General features: G+C 39.3%; 1 protein-coding gene across 1 annotated transcript in view; it reads right to left on the bottom strand.

The window, feature by feature from the left end:
• Positions 1-15,124, bottom strand: part of GMDS (GDP-mannose 4,6-dehydratase) — a 529,055-nt gene extending 513,931 nt beyond the window's left edge. The window contains exons 1-5 of the mRNA XM_011955134.1: positions 14,790-15,124; positions 13,017-13,065; positions 12,022-12,099; positions 4,481-4,568; positions 2,774-2,883 (exon numbers count right to left, since the gene is read on the bottom strand). Of these exons, the coding sequence (XP_011810524.1) occupies positions 2,774-2,883; positions 4,481-4,568; positions 12,022-12,099; positions 13,017-13,065; positions 14,790-15,124 (660 nt within the window). The remainder of the gene's footprint in view (positions 1-2,773; positions 2,884-4,480; positions 4,569-12,021; positions 12,100-13,016; positions 13,066-14,789) is intronic.
• Between the last annotated feature and the right edge of the window lie 532 nt (positions 15,125-15,656).

Genomic DNA, 15,656 nt, shown 5'->3' with positions numbered 1-15,656 from the left:
AAAAAAAAAAAAAAAAGATTTCAAGAGCTGAATATACACCTCTGTACCCTAGATCTCTCTCAAAACTCACAGCACATTTTCAGCTACTTTATAACCTGCTTCCCTTGAATGTCCTTCAAGTAATGCCAGTGAAATGTTTCCAAAAGGGAACTTATTTTTCCAATCCCACTCCAAAAGTTCCTCCTTGAATGTCGGTTTCTAGTACTGGTTCCATTGACCATCTGGTCCCCTGGACACTGGAGCCCTGGGTTTCCCTCTTCTCTAGTGACCACATCAGTGCATAGAGGAGTCAGTTCCACCTGGCATCCTGCTTCATTCCTCACTCCCACCCCCATTTCTAGTGACACCATTTTCATCCAGCAACTTCCCACCTCTTCTTAAGCCCTACCTCTAGACTCTTACCTCTAAAAGTCATCATTGAATATATTTCCCCCCATTCAAAACATGGGTAGGCTGCCCAGGCACAGCCCAACTTCCTACCTGGCTTTACCTCACATTTCTCCTCATACTGGTTCTGCTCAGCTCATCTAGAATGTTCATGATGCTGCAAACATGTCCCAAGTTTTCTCACTTCTCTTTGCCTCATATTACCACCCCCATTTCAACTACTAGCTTCCCAGTATGTCTGTAATTGTGCTCCCTATACCTCAACACTAGAGCCAGTGTCAATTCCACCTTGCACTATTCATAATACCCTCAGACGGAAGTTCTCTCTTACCCTCCTCTAAAGAATCAGACATTTGTGCGAATCACCCCTACTAAAGTTGAAACCCCCACAGCAGAAGTGTATCTGACACATCTTTTTGTGCTGTACCATGCATGATATCTTGCATGAGGTATGCACTCAATAAATATTTGTTGGAAGATTAAATGATCTTACAAACCAAAATTCTCACTAAGAGTACGATTTCTGCCCATTAACTAACCGTTAAGAAAAGCAGCCAAAATACAATAAAAACAGATAAACATCACATACGTAGCAATGTAGAGGGAATCAACTCAAATCGCCTATGATTTCTATTACTTAGGGTACAACCACACCAGAATGATAACAAAACACTATCATGATCACTACAACTAAGAAAACCAACTATAACATATTTCTGAACTATAAATATGTTTTGGAGAAAGGAAAGAATCAGCCCATTTAATACTAAAATGACAAGGGGAAGGTCTTCTATAAATAAACCTTTATAAACATTGTCTGCATCTTTGATTACAATTTTTAGCTCCTACAGGTGATAAACTATCTATGATTACAAAGGAAACTTCTTAACCTAAAGGAAACTGAATAACAGAATGTTCATTCCAAAACATTCTGTTTTGTCTGGAAGATACTCTCATGGCTGGTCAGGAAGGTCAAGAAGCAGCCAGATGAATTATAATGTGGAAGATAGACTGACTACCTCAATTAGGGAAAAATAAAGTCTTCATTCCTGAAATGATAAAAAGTCACCGCTTCTCCATAGGAAAGAAGGGATGTAATTTCTCAAGCACAGTATGCATGAAGACTTTCCAAAATGAAAAAACACACGGAGAATCATTTAGAAAAATAGCTCTCTCTGCTGTAACCTAAAGACCCTGATACCTTTCACAGACTTTGGGGAAAGTCTGAATACAGAACAGAATCATCACAGATTAAGAAAAGAAAAATGTTTTTTCATAGACAACACAGATATGAGGTATCTTTATTCATCAATATGTAGCCATCCTTCAAGGTTAACATTTGAGAGATATGTATAATGAAGATTGACAATCAGTTATAAGATTGAGTTTATTGCTATGTTTCTCTATGTTCTCTACTTGGTTTCATTTTATCTAGTTCGTGATTTCTTCCTTCAACAAGCAGAGGTATATAGAATAGGCATTTAGCTTCCATTCTATGCAAAATTGGGGATACAGAAAAACAGCCAATCACCTAAGAAAAACTTTCTGAGATAAGAGTACTTGTTCATTAAATAGCAACAACAACAACAAAAAAGATACTCATAGATTTTCTGGACTTTTGGGGGGCTTTTATAACTTAAGAGTTATTTGCTTTTATTTCTAAGGTCCACTAACCATCCTGACTGAACAAGTATCTAAATAGAACTCCTATCATTCGTGGCTTCGGATTTCACTTATTCACGTGAGCAGGAGGACACAGCAACAAAAACTTGAATTAAGCAGATTACTAGAACCCTAAGGATGGGCCTGTGACGTTTACCGTGATTCCTTCCACAATGCGAATAGAGGGGAAATTCCATATTGGCTATATCACACTGAAGAGGAGGGAGACTAAAAAGCTTTCTTCCAATGATTTTCACTATTCACAATTAAAAAGTTAATTCAGCTAATTTTAACATATTATTGGGACTCAAAAATATTCTCTCAGCCAGTAATTCAGCCACTACCAAAAACTGATATTAAAATAAAAGTTTTACTTAGTTATATCTTCCAACATTTTAACAAAACATTTAATTCACAATCTGTTATTTGAAATGACAGAAAACACATCCATGGGGCTCACGGCTACATGGAACAACCCAAAATAAACAAATACTGCTATTTCAATATTAGTGGTAAGGTTTTATTATATTGTTCAATAAAAGACAAGAGACTTTTAAAAAATCTATGAGTACTTCAATTAGGATTAATACTCAAACTAACACTGACAATTCAACTTGAAGACTAAGACCGGTGATTGTATTACTGTACTGAGAAGCAACAGACACAAGTAAAATACAGAACACCACAGAAACACAGCCAGAGAAATCATAATGAAAATGCTTACTTTGACGTGGCTCTGGGCTCCAAGGTTGTAGATCTCCGTGGGCTTTACTTCATTAATGATCTTCACAAGGCAGGTACTGTCAGTGAGATCGCCATAGTGCAACTTCATGTCTTCAGGATACAAAAACATACCATTAGATAGAGAAAAGCAACATAAGCTCAATTTTTTAAAATATCAAAATTGAAATGCATATCTGGAAAGTCTGAAAACCAGGGTCAAAATGGAAATGCTGTACTGATGGTTCTGGAGTAGCAGAATATAACTGTAATCTTTAACCTAAATAATAGAAAGATAGCTACATAATGCCTATGTCTGTAAAATATTTTGGTGGTAAACTCAGAGAAACTTTTTTTAAAGCATAGTATCATGAACATACTATACAATAACATATCTTAGGGCTCCAGGTGGTTGTAAGATGTGTTCTGTAAGAATGAGATTCAAAAAAACATTGTGATAACCCGTATGCCATCTAAAGAAATCTGTAACACTGATGATGATGAAGATGACTCTATTTTCTTTAGACACTTTTATCTAGTAATTTTTAAGTACCTTATAAACATCAATCCGTAGGCCCTGCATGAATGCCTGATACGGTGACATAACTGATTAAAGGACAACTAGCCTATTTGAACTCCTAAATCTAAACAGATCCTTACACTGACTTCATTACACAAGAATTTGACACATGTGGAAGGGTGATTTACTAACTTGATATTGTCATCATTTTTACATAATATTGATCTACATCTAGATCCAATGGCAGGCCTGTTCTGACCTTTGCACAGAAACAATAATGAGTTTCAAAGACAATGCACTTAATGACTTAAAGTGGAAAGCCTTCTACTGGAGACTACTGCATCATCTTCCTGATGCTGTCACTATCTAGACAAGTAACCCAAACCTTCAAATATGCAGGGGTTGACGGGTGAACAGAAAACCACATGTGGTTCACAAGCTGAGTGTACTGTCCTTGCTGGCTGGAAAAACTGGCCACATAATGCAGGCTGAACTTGGAGTTAAAATCCCTGTGTCCTGGTGCCAGCTCTGCCTTCTTCACAGTGTGCAACCTCAGAAAATTCAAAACCTCTCTATCTCCATTTCCTCAACTATAAAATGCTCTCTGGGTCTCCCTATCCACCTCAGGAGTTGCCATAAGTTCAAACAAGAAAAATTCGGCTTGTGCTATATAAACTGTACAGCTACATACAGACAAATTAACAAAAGCAGCAAAACAACTGCAAATACTGACAATGACAGTAATTTAGAACATTTTGATTGCCATTTATTTGGGCCTATCTTCACAAATTATTTTTAAAAATAATTAAATGTACAAAGATTGTTTAAGTTGATTAAATTGGACCAAAGATAAAAAGTGGGTCAGTGCACTGTCAGTATGGAACTGCTCTTACTTGAAGGAATAAGGACACCTGCAGAGGGGTGATCAAAGGTATGCCCTTCCTTGGTCTCTCTAAGCTATCTACTCCACAGCCTTCTAACAGCCAAACCATCATGACACTATGGCCTAGGGCAGTGAGCAGAGAAGATTTTCAACACATGTAAATCGTATTCAGTGCAGTAATTCATGCGTAAATAACTGTGACTTTTTGGGCCACTGACAAAAATGATATTTGAAAACACCTTATCTGAACATAGGAACATCTGAAAATACATTACAGAAAGAGATTCTAGAAAAAGAAAATGACTTACTTCCTTCAATGTGAGCCTGGGGATTCTTATATAGATGCTCAATTCGACCCGTATTAAATGAACTGGACCGCCGTACGATTCCATGGACCTGAGTTTTTACAGTGTGGAAAGATAAATGTGCAATGAGGACTAGTAAACGACTTCTTTAGCTAATGTTTAGCTTTATGAAAAAAATGATTTCCAAGCATCATTTTAAATTATTAGAAATAGTCCCACTGCTTACTTTCTCCCCAACTACTGTCCACCAGCTACCAACATCCTACCTCTGTCTTTCCCCAGTGATTTTACTGCCAATCTCAACAAACATAATCAGGTAATTATGTGACTTCACGCTTAGTTGTAGATAGTCAAACGTCTCCTTTTCCAAACACACACACTTACAGCCTAACTGCTGACAAAAATATCTCTTCCATTTGAAACTGAAGACAGACCATGTGAGGTCATATCGGTAAAACGGCGTTTGTGGCCTGCTTAACACAGAGCACGAGGCCATCACATCTTCTCAGTGTCCTCAGAGCTTGCATTTTGCATCTACTGTATGTATTTCTGGAGCCACAGACATAATTAGAGAGCAGATGTTATTATGCAGCTAAGCAGAAAAGACAGAAAGCCAAAGAGCATGGGTAAGAGACAACATTTACGTACTACTCAATTTAAGACCTAAAGAAAACTCAAACAAAGAGAGGATTTTTACAATTTTTTTATCTTGACTTAACCATAGGTGGGGAGCAGAGTGAAAGTTGATAGAACAGGAATGTAATGCATACTTGCCTGATACTAAAGAAAAGACTATTTGTGTATGAAACATAGGAGAAATTGTTCCAGACCTGGTCCCACTTCCTTCTCATGTCAAGATTGCTCCCTTTGTGCTGCCAATGCTAACACCAGCTTATGTCACCAGCTGCCCTAGTTTCAGTTCTACTGGTGGCAGTTTTAATCCTTGACTTATTTTAGAAGTGTTCCTTCTTATGTTGAAAAGTTCATTTGCAGCTGAATATACTTCTATATTTTAACTCAATCGTTTCTATTTCAAACCAAAATTAATCCTTGGTATGACTCAAATATTCCAAATATGGAGGTAAATTATAAGAATATAAGACTTTCTTTCAAACAGAAAGAAATGTCATCATTTTAAATGGCATACATGAGAAATTGACTTCTGCGAAAGATACAACACACCCACAATTAATATTTCTGTTGGTGGGCTGCTTTGGGAGAAAAGCACTCATCAACATTATTTTTCAAAAGAACAAAACCCAAGAAAAGTTAGTAAACATGAAAATATTTTGGGAAAGGAACTTCACAAACTTGGTTGACATTTGAGGAGGCAAACATTCAACCCTAGGAAGCATTAAATTGAGATCTGGCTATACATATCTACTTCCTAATTTAGACGTGGAGAAAACACTAATATTAAGCTTATCTGTTCTATTTCATGATCTCCCATTTTTCAGGCTGCTAGTTAATTGTAAAGTTGAACTGCTGTACAAACTTAATTTTAATGAAAAGTATGTATTTCACATATATACTTATACATAGCAAAACTTGTGGTTACTATCAAAGTTACTTCTGAAATAGATTTCTCAGATGTAAATTCTGTTTTATTAAATAGAAAAGAATGTCTATACTCTAAAAACAGTAATTTAACTTTGACAGTGAAAAGAATAACAATAGTGTTATTTAGGCTATCTTCTCTGGATTGCTGGATTCTGGGGAAGTCACATATTCCAACAGCCCAAAATGTAGAGAGATGCCATTTATTCATATGTATTCATTACATATAAATATAAAAAGCTTTGACAAAAATATGAAATGATTTTGATGCATGCATTCCATGTAAAATGCAGACAACTACACGAAGTCACAGCCAATCACAACCAAGACTTTACTGTCACGTTAAAAATCAAAAGCATTAAGCACTAGTTGCTTTTTTTTTCAAATCAAGTGTTTTAATTTCCTTTAACTCCCACCATTTGGTATGTGTACACACGGAAAGAAAGACCTGCCAAATGCTTAATCCATGACAGCAGGTATTATTCTAAGAACTAATGAAAGCTAGGTCTGTCTGCTTCTGAGACAGGTGAAATACAGACTTCAACACAAGCCAAAATGTGTGCAAACTGCATAATCTAGTTAAGAATTTGAGATTAGCGGCTTTCTCTTTACAGAAGGGATGTACATAGAGCTTTCTGTTTGTTTTTATAAGGATTTTGGGAGAAAAAGACATGAGGTATTAGGAACCAAACTGAAAAGATAAAAGAGCTGAATTTGGCTTTATATAAACTTAATCAAAATCATTACAAAATTACAGTAGTTCAGACACAAAATATAATTCTGAAACACTGAGGTCTTATACTAAATGAAAATGCGTTTTTTGACAAATTTCATGTCCCACTTAACAAGGTGATAAAAAGCAAAATTTCAAGTTCTTTCCATTTAAAACAAAGTTGGTTTAACTTCAAAATCCACAGTCAGATCAGGAAAATAACAGAAATGCTTTATTATTTATTAATTATGATCAAGAAAATGGAAAATTGTTATCACTGAATTTCAAATTCTTAGTGTCTAGATTTCTCTCGGAGGCAAGGCTGGCTCCCAGGGATGGTTAATGTCACTCACCTTCTGAAAAGCACAGATTATTTAAGTGGTATCGATAGCTAACACTTACACAGCAGTGATCATGTACTAGACACTGTTCTCTGTATATATTAAATGACTTAATCATCACAAGAACCTTACTATAATAACACTGGTACCATTCCATGAATGAGGACATTGCCTGAGATAACACAGCTAGTAAGTGGCAATGTTAAAGAACATAGACTTGGTCAACCCTGCCAACACTCAGTATAGTTTCAAAATGAAATCCATAAAAGCTTCGCCTTTTTTCTAATCAAAGTATAAAGGTTTCTGGGAGAACAACCCAGAGGAAAAATAGTTCAAGGATTCTCATAGATTAAGAAAGTATAAGGCCGGGCGCGGTGGCTCAAGCCTGTAATCCCAGCACTTTGGGAGGCCGAGAGGGGCGGATCACGAGGTCAGGAGATCGAGACCATCCTGGCTAACACGGTGAAACCCCGTCTCTACTAAAAAATACAAAACAAAACTAGCTGGGCGAGGTGGCGGGCACCTGTAGTCCCAGCTACTCAGGAGGCTGAGGCAGGAGAATGGCGTGAACCCGGGAGGCGGAGCTTGCAGTGAGCTGAGATCCGGCCACTGCACTCTAGCCTGGGCGACAGAGTGAGACTCCGTCTCAAAAAAAAAAAAAAGAAAGTATAGCAACTCCATGTTTTAACAAAAAATCTCCCAGAGATAACAATTGGACTGTCCCTACATCCATTTCTTTTCTATGCTGATCCTTCATGTCACAATTTACCTATTCTTTATTTTAAATTCTTATACATTGTGTTGTAGCTGTTAAGTTATTCAATATAGATCTGTCATATAGTCCCAGATTTTAGCTTTTAAAGGGTTCAACATTGTCTTTACTTCTCTGGTTTTCCTCTGTACTTTGTGCAAAATGGGTACAAAAGCATGTTGTTGGTTTATCTGCTAACAGTGGTGCTGGAAACACACTTGGAACTAGAACGTGCTTTCATAAAAAGTTTCATTTCTGTCAATCCTCCGTTTTCCCTTATGACAGGAAGAAATGCAAACAGCTCCAGCATCCTAGGCAACAGAACATGCCTGCTACTCAGGAATGTTGATTAACGAATCCAACTAAAGAGCCGATTACAGATCCGTGTCCACTAGCTTGTCCACATTAGACCCCGTGTCACTCTGCCAGCTCCGTATCAATAAGCCCGTAAGACCCACAGAACTCCACTGGGCTAAGTATTTTCCATGTACTGTCTTATCTAATCTTCGCAACCACCTCCAGAGATAGGTGTGCTTATCATCCCCATTTACAGAAAAAGCAACTAAGTTTCAGAGGTGTCGAGTGACTTGCCCAGGGTCACGGAGCCTGCAAGTGGCAGAGGAAGAGTGAGACACAGGTGTCCAGTAGCCAGCCTGAGGCTCCTTTGCCACAGCGAGCTAACCACCTTGTCCACCCCTCTGGCTCTGTACTGGTCAACAGGGATAAAGAATGATCCTCTGCACTTCAGCAATGTATAGAATTAAGTGTACAAAGGTGTATAAAGTATCAAAGAGTGATTGTCCATAAAACTCAACAATTTTGGGGTTTCCTCATTATGAGATGACACCTATAAGTAATAAAGAATGAATGAGTGTTACATCCATTCTCCTTAAGCTCTCCTTAACATTTAATCCTGAGCAAAATTCAAGTAACAACATTAAAAACTGTCATTTTAAACTTCTAAATTGAGGCTTTTCTCAGTGAGAAGTAACCCTTCACTTTTTCACTTCAAACGGTTCATTCAGAGATGTGGATTTCAGTGGCCACATTTGATGGCGAGGCCTCGCGGCTTCAGGAATCTAAATGTGCGTGAGGTGACACAAAGTGATTAGCCATAACTAATCAATCTGTTAGTATACGCTATTGCTTTTCAAGTCATCCGCAAATGCCTATTTTTGCTTTAAGGCTAGCTAAGTTATTTCTACTTTCATTTTGCTTTTCTGATGGGAGAAAAAGTAAAGGAGTACATCTAAGTGCGCTACATGAATTCCACACACAGGGTTTGTTTTGCCTACACCACCCATCATCACTACCCCACCAACCTAGCTCTGCTCCTGCACGCTCCCCTCCAAGTGGCTGTGGCCTCTCCACATTGCCCATGCTTCCCAGTTTCAAAATGCACAATCGGCCCTACCACTGCTAACCAACCAGTGTGCCTTTCTTTTCTAGAAAGAACAACTCAGCCTCTTCTTCACAGTGTTTATCTGTTCCTGGTTTGTCCTCTGCCATCCCCAAGTAGGTTATTTCCAGCTGTTCCTGACCTTTGTAATAGACCTCACACAAAGGCTAGATTCAAAATAATACGGTAACCCAGAGAAGCAAGGCCTCACGGATTTAAAACGTCTTAGGGTACCTTGTTCAACTTCATCATATGATGCAATGAATCACCTGATCTCATCTAAACCTTTAGTTGTGATGGTTTCTCTATCTGTAGTACCCAGGCAAGCAACGTCACACTGACTGGGGTCATGTTAGAAAGAACAATTCCCAGAGCCCTGAACCAGCCTTCTGTGTCTTCACAGGGCCTGATTCTGATGCACACTAAAGCTTGAGAGCCTGAAGTCTCTAAGCATCCAAAATTGTTGATGCTGACCACGACCACTGCCCCCACCCCAAGTTCACACGTAATAAAATACGTCCCTCTCTCATCCTACTTCGTGCAATCTACTAATCCTATTCTTTTACTCATGGCCTTCAAAAATCAGGGATGCCGCTGATAAATCAAGACATTTTCCAATGCAGCCAATTTGAAAAATTACTCTAACATTTACTTTGACATAAGCATAAAAACATAAAGCCTGTGCCACCATCAGATTCCTCTTAATGGTTTATTCTCCAATTATACCAATCTCTTAAAATTGAGGACAGCAGCCTATTAAAATTGAATACAGTATGGATAAACACACTTACAGTCCCACAATATGCAGACAGCTCACATTTTCCTGGACTAGGAAGAGAGTTAATTTCTGATTATGCTTTGTGGCTGTGGACTTTCCTGCTATAGTGTCAACCATGTTTCCTTCTATGAGTTTACGGATCTCTCTCTCCTAAACCTGTTTTCTCTCTCAACCATTGTTTCAGTGATAAATTCCTCCCATTAACTATGATTTGTCAAGTGGGCCTTCTATTGTCTTTTTGTATCAGAATAAAATCTGCTCTTACGATTTCAAATACCGCAAAAACATCTGCAGCTTATCAGGCAGTCCTAGGCTCTTGTTACATCTATTTGCAAATCTCTCATCCTTCTTGTCTTCTGAAGTCTGCTAGTTCCTTAACAAGGGACACCTAAACAGAGATCTGCTTCTCTGCCTTTTCGAGTAACACTAACAGTACCATGTGCTTGAGAATGGTTACCATCTACACATCCAAATTCGCTCTGTCACTGTCACTGGGTCTACCATCACTGCAGTGCAAAGCCGTGCTCCCTCCTCCTCTGGACTAGACACAGGCGCTGCCTGTTAACACCACCCTCACCTCCGGTATCAGCCCACTTTGTCCCCAGAAGAGCGGATCCCAACACTCATGTGGTTTTGAGCATCACTTCTGACATGCCACCTCACTCAAATTCTTTCCTGTTGTGTTTCCATTTGCCCAAATTACACTCTTCACAAGTGCAGCGATTTCTGCTCCAGCTAGCTCCTTTTCTAGGTTCACTCAATACACAACAACATCACTAATTCCTCTCTAGCCACCAAACATCTCTCAGCTGGTCCCAAACATCTGAAACACAGTATGGGCATCTCTCTGCCAAGCTATTCCTTTTAACAGACATTCAGGCCTTAGGTTAATCTAGCCTGAATAAATATAGGTCTTTCTCTAAAATCAACACTTTGTACTACACATAATCTACTCTAAAACTCTCTGCTCTGTAGAATTTGTATTTCTTTCTCTATTATTATAGCAACTTATGCATATGGACATATGTGTACACGTGTACTTTCATAATTCCATGTTTTATTTTGATATAATTACAAAATGTAGCATTAGCTATTAGAAAAGGGTACAGAAGGTGCTAAACACAATCTACTGTTACTTCTTCAAGTCTAAAAGTCAAGGCTCTCAGATTATGAGTTAAAAAATTAACTTTTTTTCTTCAAATAATGTTGGCATTTAGATGCCAAATTCTTTCCTGTTGTGTTTCCATTTGCCCAAATTACACATTTTTAAAACAATGTACCAACAATTAGAATAAACAGACAATCCTAAATTATTAATGTAAACATTCATAAAGCAGATCAGAGCATATGGGCCACTGTAAAGATTTTTTTTTCTGTTATAGCATGAATTTATGTACATGCATATACCTGGAAAATGTTCTTTAAAAAATTAAGTTGTACATACTTAGCACATCAAAATTAATATATAAAACTATTGTTTCTTTTAAAGTAAAGAGAAATGGTGAAGACAACGACAAAAGCAGCAAACCTAAAAGTTTCAGCTCCATAAAATATATGGTTGCCTTTCAGAAAGGAATACCTCCAGGTATAAATTTTTCATTCGTTTGCCAACGATCAGCTTGGTTTTTATTGCTCTCTGTAATTTCTGAATTAAGTGACTTCACTGTGAGTAAGACTTTCTTATGAAACACATTACATCATAAATTAACCCGAATAATGTTACAGTTTCAGCTTGCACAGACTGCTGCGTTATCAGAGAACGTGGGAAGTGTGCACCACAGCTGAACACTGTGAGTGCAGGGGAGCCACCAGCGCTCACCAGCAGATAAACAGCACAATGGGTTGGCAGGCCCACAAGCCCAAAGATACATTCTTCCCTGGATTCTGATTTGTTATCTGCGTTTCGGTGGAAAACACACTCAGGGGGACGGCAGCAGAGGAAGCATGTGGCCACTGCATGCGAGCAATCCCTCCAGCCTGCGCCTGCTTCCCATTGAGTCACCCACCTCGTAGCCTTTCTCCAGCAGGAACTCAGCCAGGTAGGAACCATCCTGGGAAGAAAGGAAAAATTGCAAAACGTCAGTCTTATAGTGGTATAGAAAGGTGGTCCAGACGAAGAGTTTTGAGAAAAGCATTTAAAAGGCTACCTATAATGTCGATAAATACCACATGGTGTTCCACTATACACAAAGCATTTTCACAAACAGTATTCATTGGAGCTCCACAGAAGACAGAGGATGAAAACAAAATCCAGGAAGTGATAAGCATCACCAGACAGCACGAAGTCCCAGAATCAGATGGATTTGGGTTTAGGTTTTGCCACTTACTAGTTGTGTGAAACATGCAAAATACGGGGGCAGAATGCCTTGATATCATAGCAACATAAAGAAATCTTAGTAATTTTGGGGGGCTGTTAAAAAAGATCACTGGGGGCCCGGCACAGTGGCTCATACCTGTAATCCCAGTACTTTGGAAGGTCAAGGCAGGAGGATCACTTGCAATCAAGAGTTGGAGACTAGCCTGAGCAACATAGTGAGACCCTACCACTATTAAAACAAAACAAAACAAAAAATTGGTGGAGATGGGGTCTCACTATGTTGCCCAGGCTGGTGTCAAACTCCTGGACACAAGTGATCTTCCTACCTTGGCCTCCCAAATTGCTAAATTACAGATATGAGCCACCAGGCCCAGTCTAAAACATCTTTAAAAATTAGCCAGGCATGGTGGCCCATGCCTGTGGTACCAGCTACTTGGGAGGCTGAGGTGGGAGGATCATTTGAACCTGGGAGTTTGAGTCTGGAGTAAGCCATGATTGCAAAACTGCACTCCAGCCTGGGTAGCAGAGGGAGACCCTGTCTCCAGCGGGAAAGAGAAAAAGAATCACTGGGGAATTGATAAGATGGGAGCTACGTGGGTTGGGGACATGGAAGGGCTAGTGTGAGGAGGAAAAGACTCCATGGCAGAATAAAGAAGGCCAGCGGACGTGGAGGAAGGCAAGTACCTTTGGACGGCTGGCCTTTCCAGGCAATGGCCATGGCTGGCTGTTAACCCTAAAGGTTCTGGAAAATCACTGAAGGCTTGAAAGGGTTTTAAGGTGGCAGGGAGCAGGGATGGGGATCAGATTTGTATTATTATGCACACACACATATAAACTCTGAAAAAAAGAAGATATTCTCTTTTTTGTAAAATCATAAGCATTTCCTTTTTATTAATCTTAAATCATATAGCTAATTCCTGCCTTAAAATGAAGGTATCCGACAAAATACAGAGATTCTCAACTGGTTCTTAATAATTCTTTTTAAAATTTCTGGTAGGGGTCTTCATTTGACCTACTATATTTCATGAGCCACTTTTAGACAGAAAGCATGAGAGACATATAATTAAACTATTTAATAGGTCAAAAGTTCAAAAATCACCATTCTGGAGGTGCTATAAAAAGTCACCAGCCTCTTAAACTGGTGAGACATTTTGCAGTCAATCCCATAATTGCTCCTCTGCTTTCTACCCAACCACAGGGTCCCCATCCATCTCATTCAGACTAAAAGATAAAAATGAGAAGCTCCAACCACTGGAAATTCATGTCCTCAAAAGTGGTTGGGGATGGTCGGATTTTCTTCAGTTTCTTCAATTTGAATAGGCTTTAAATATCCCTTTGAGCTTCAAAAGCTCCTACCAGATATTCCAGGAAAAAAAAAAAAAAAAAAAAACTTTTCTTATTACTTGACCAAAAGCTGGAATTGGAGATACCCTATGGGTCCTGAAAATGAAAGGACTGCCAAGCGAGTGTTTACTACATTAATGCAGAAGTCATGCATAAACTCAGGCAGAATGACAAGGCGAAGCATACAAGGAACACATTCTGTGGTTCATTAAAACCTGGAGCAGATTTTCTTCTTCTTCTTTTTCTTCTTCTTTTTTAAGATGGAATCTTGCTCTTTCACCCAGGCCGGAGTGCAGTGGTGTTAGCTCGGCTCACTGCAACCTCTGCCTCCGGGTTCAAGCGATTCTTGTGCCTCAGCCTCCTGAATAGCTGGGATTACAGGTGAGTGGCACCACCCCCAGCTAATGTTCGTATTTTTAGTCGAGATGGGTTTTCACCATGTTGGCAGGCTGATCTGGAACTCCAGACCTCATGTGATCTGCCTGCCTTGGCCTCCCAAAGGCTGGGCTTCAGGCGTGAGCCACCATGCCAGGCCTAAAATCTCCAGCAGATTTTCTTCTGACTTCTTGAGGTAAATATTCTAGTTTGTAGATTCATGTGGAGAAGAGAAAATGTTTGGTATATTCTTTTTTAATCCCATTCTTACAATTCTTATGGTTTTTATGTATCTAAAATATATGTGAGATAATAACACTGACCAATTCAGACCATGACAAGCCAAGTCGGGCTACACAACCATTTAAAATGTTATTTAGGACAATCAATATCCCTATAAATCAATGAGAAAACAGTTTAATAAAAAAATATTTTCAACAAGAATAATAATTTGGCAGTAGGTTGGAAAGCCATGTAAAGTACCAAGTTTGGGCTTTGTTTCGCTATTCTTGTTTTGAAGCAGGCAACACTATACTTTTAAAATCATTCTCTTGGAATAAAAAGTTCGAATGCTTTGTGTTCTACCATAGCTACATTAAATGTTTTAAAAAAAAAAAAAGCCAGAAGTAAACGTGCGAGAGATCCCTGAGGTGGGAAGAGCTGTGATTATTTAGAGAGCTGATGTGAAACAGACCTGACCAGGACTGAACCCTGTCAATAAGGTCTTGTTCTTCTCACCCAGGCTGCTTCTCAGACTTTCCAACCACACTGGAACATTCTGAACCAGTAGTGGCACCGGCTTCCTCCTCACTTCCTTGCCAGGCCTCTCGAGTGATAGGGCCTGGGCCGCACAATGAGTGGGAAACGAGCCGAGCGAGGGCTCCTGGTCCCCAGCCCAGGGGGCCCAGCTGGCTGCCCCCTCGTCCTTTCCCCAGGCCCTGGGGACTCCAGGAGAGACGCAGTATCTGAGCAGGCAGACGTCCGCCAAGCCAGCAGGATGGTGGTTTCCGCCTCCTCTTGAAGCACAGGGCTGATAAAGAATGCTCCAATCGGACTAATGGCTGAAATGTCATAGCAAATGAGAACCTACAACTACCATTAGGTTCTGACGCTTGACTCCTCTGAAACCAAGGAACAAATAGACTAAATCTGTAACTCATTCAGTATGAACACAATTAATCTGGTATAAAGTCCTGCCTAGGTTCCATCCTTGTTACAGAAAACTTTTTAATTGTAAAAATAATGTCCCAATGTGACCCTTTTAAGTTTAATTTCACACACGGGCTACGAAGGGTATCTATTTTATATTAAATACCACACTACTTTGAGCAATCACCATGGCTTTAACATTTTCAAGACACAGAAATATTTTCCTTTTTTTTTTTTCTTTTGAGACAGAATTTCGCTCTTGTTGCCCAGGCTGGAGTACAATAGTACAATTTCGGCTCACTGCGACCTCCACCTCCCAGGTTCAAGTGATTCTTCTGCCTCAGCCTCCTGAGTAACTGAGATTACAAGCACCCACCACCACACTCAGCTAATTTTTTGTATTTTTAGTAGAGACAGGTTTCACCATGTTGGCCAGGCTGTTCTCAAGCCCCTGAC

The sequence above is a fragment of the Colobus angolensis genome, unplaced genomic scaffold (assembly GCF_000951035.1).
Source record: "Colobus angolensis palliatus isolate OR3802 unplaced genomic scaffold, Cang.pa_1.0 Scaffold396, whole genome shotgun sequence".
Lineage (NCBI taxonomy): Eukaryota > Metazoa > Chordata > Mammalia > Primates > Cercopithecidae > Colobus > Colobus angolensis.
This window is presented reverse-complemented; position numbering and strand designations above follow the sequence as displayed.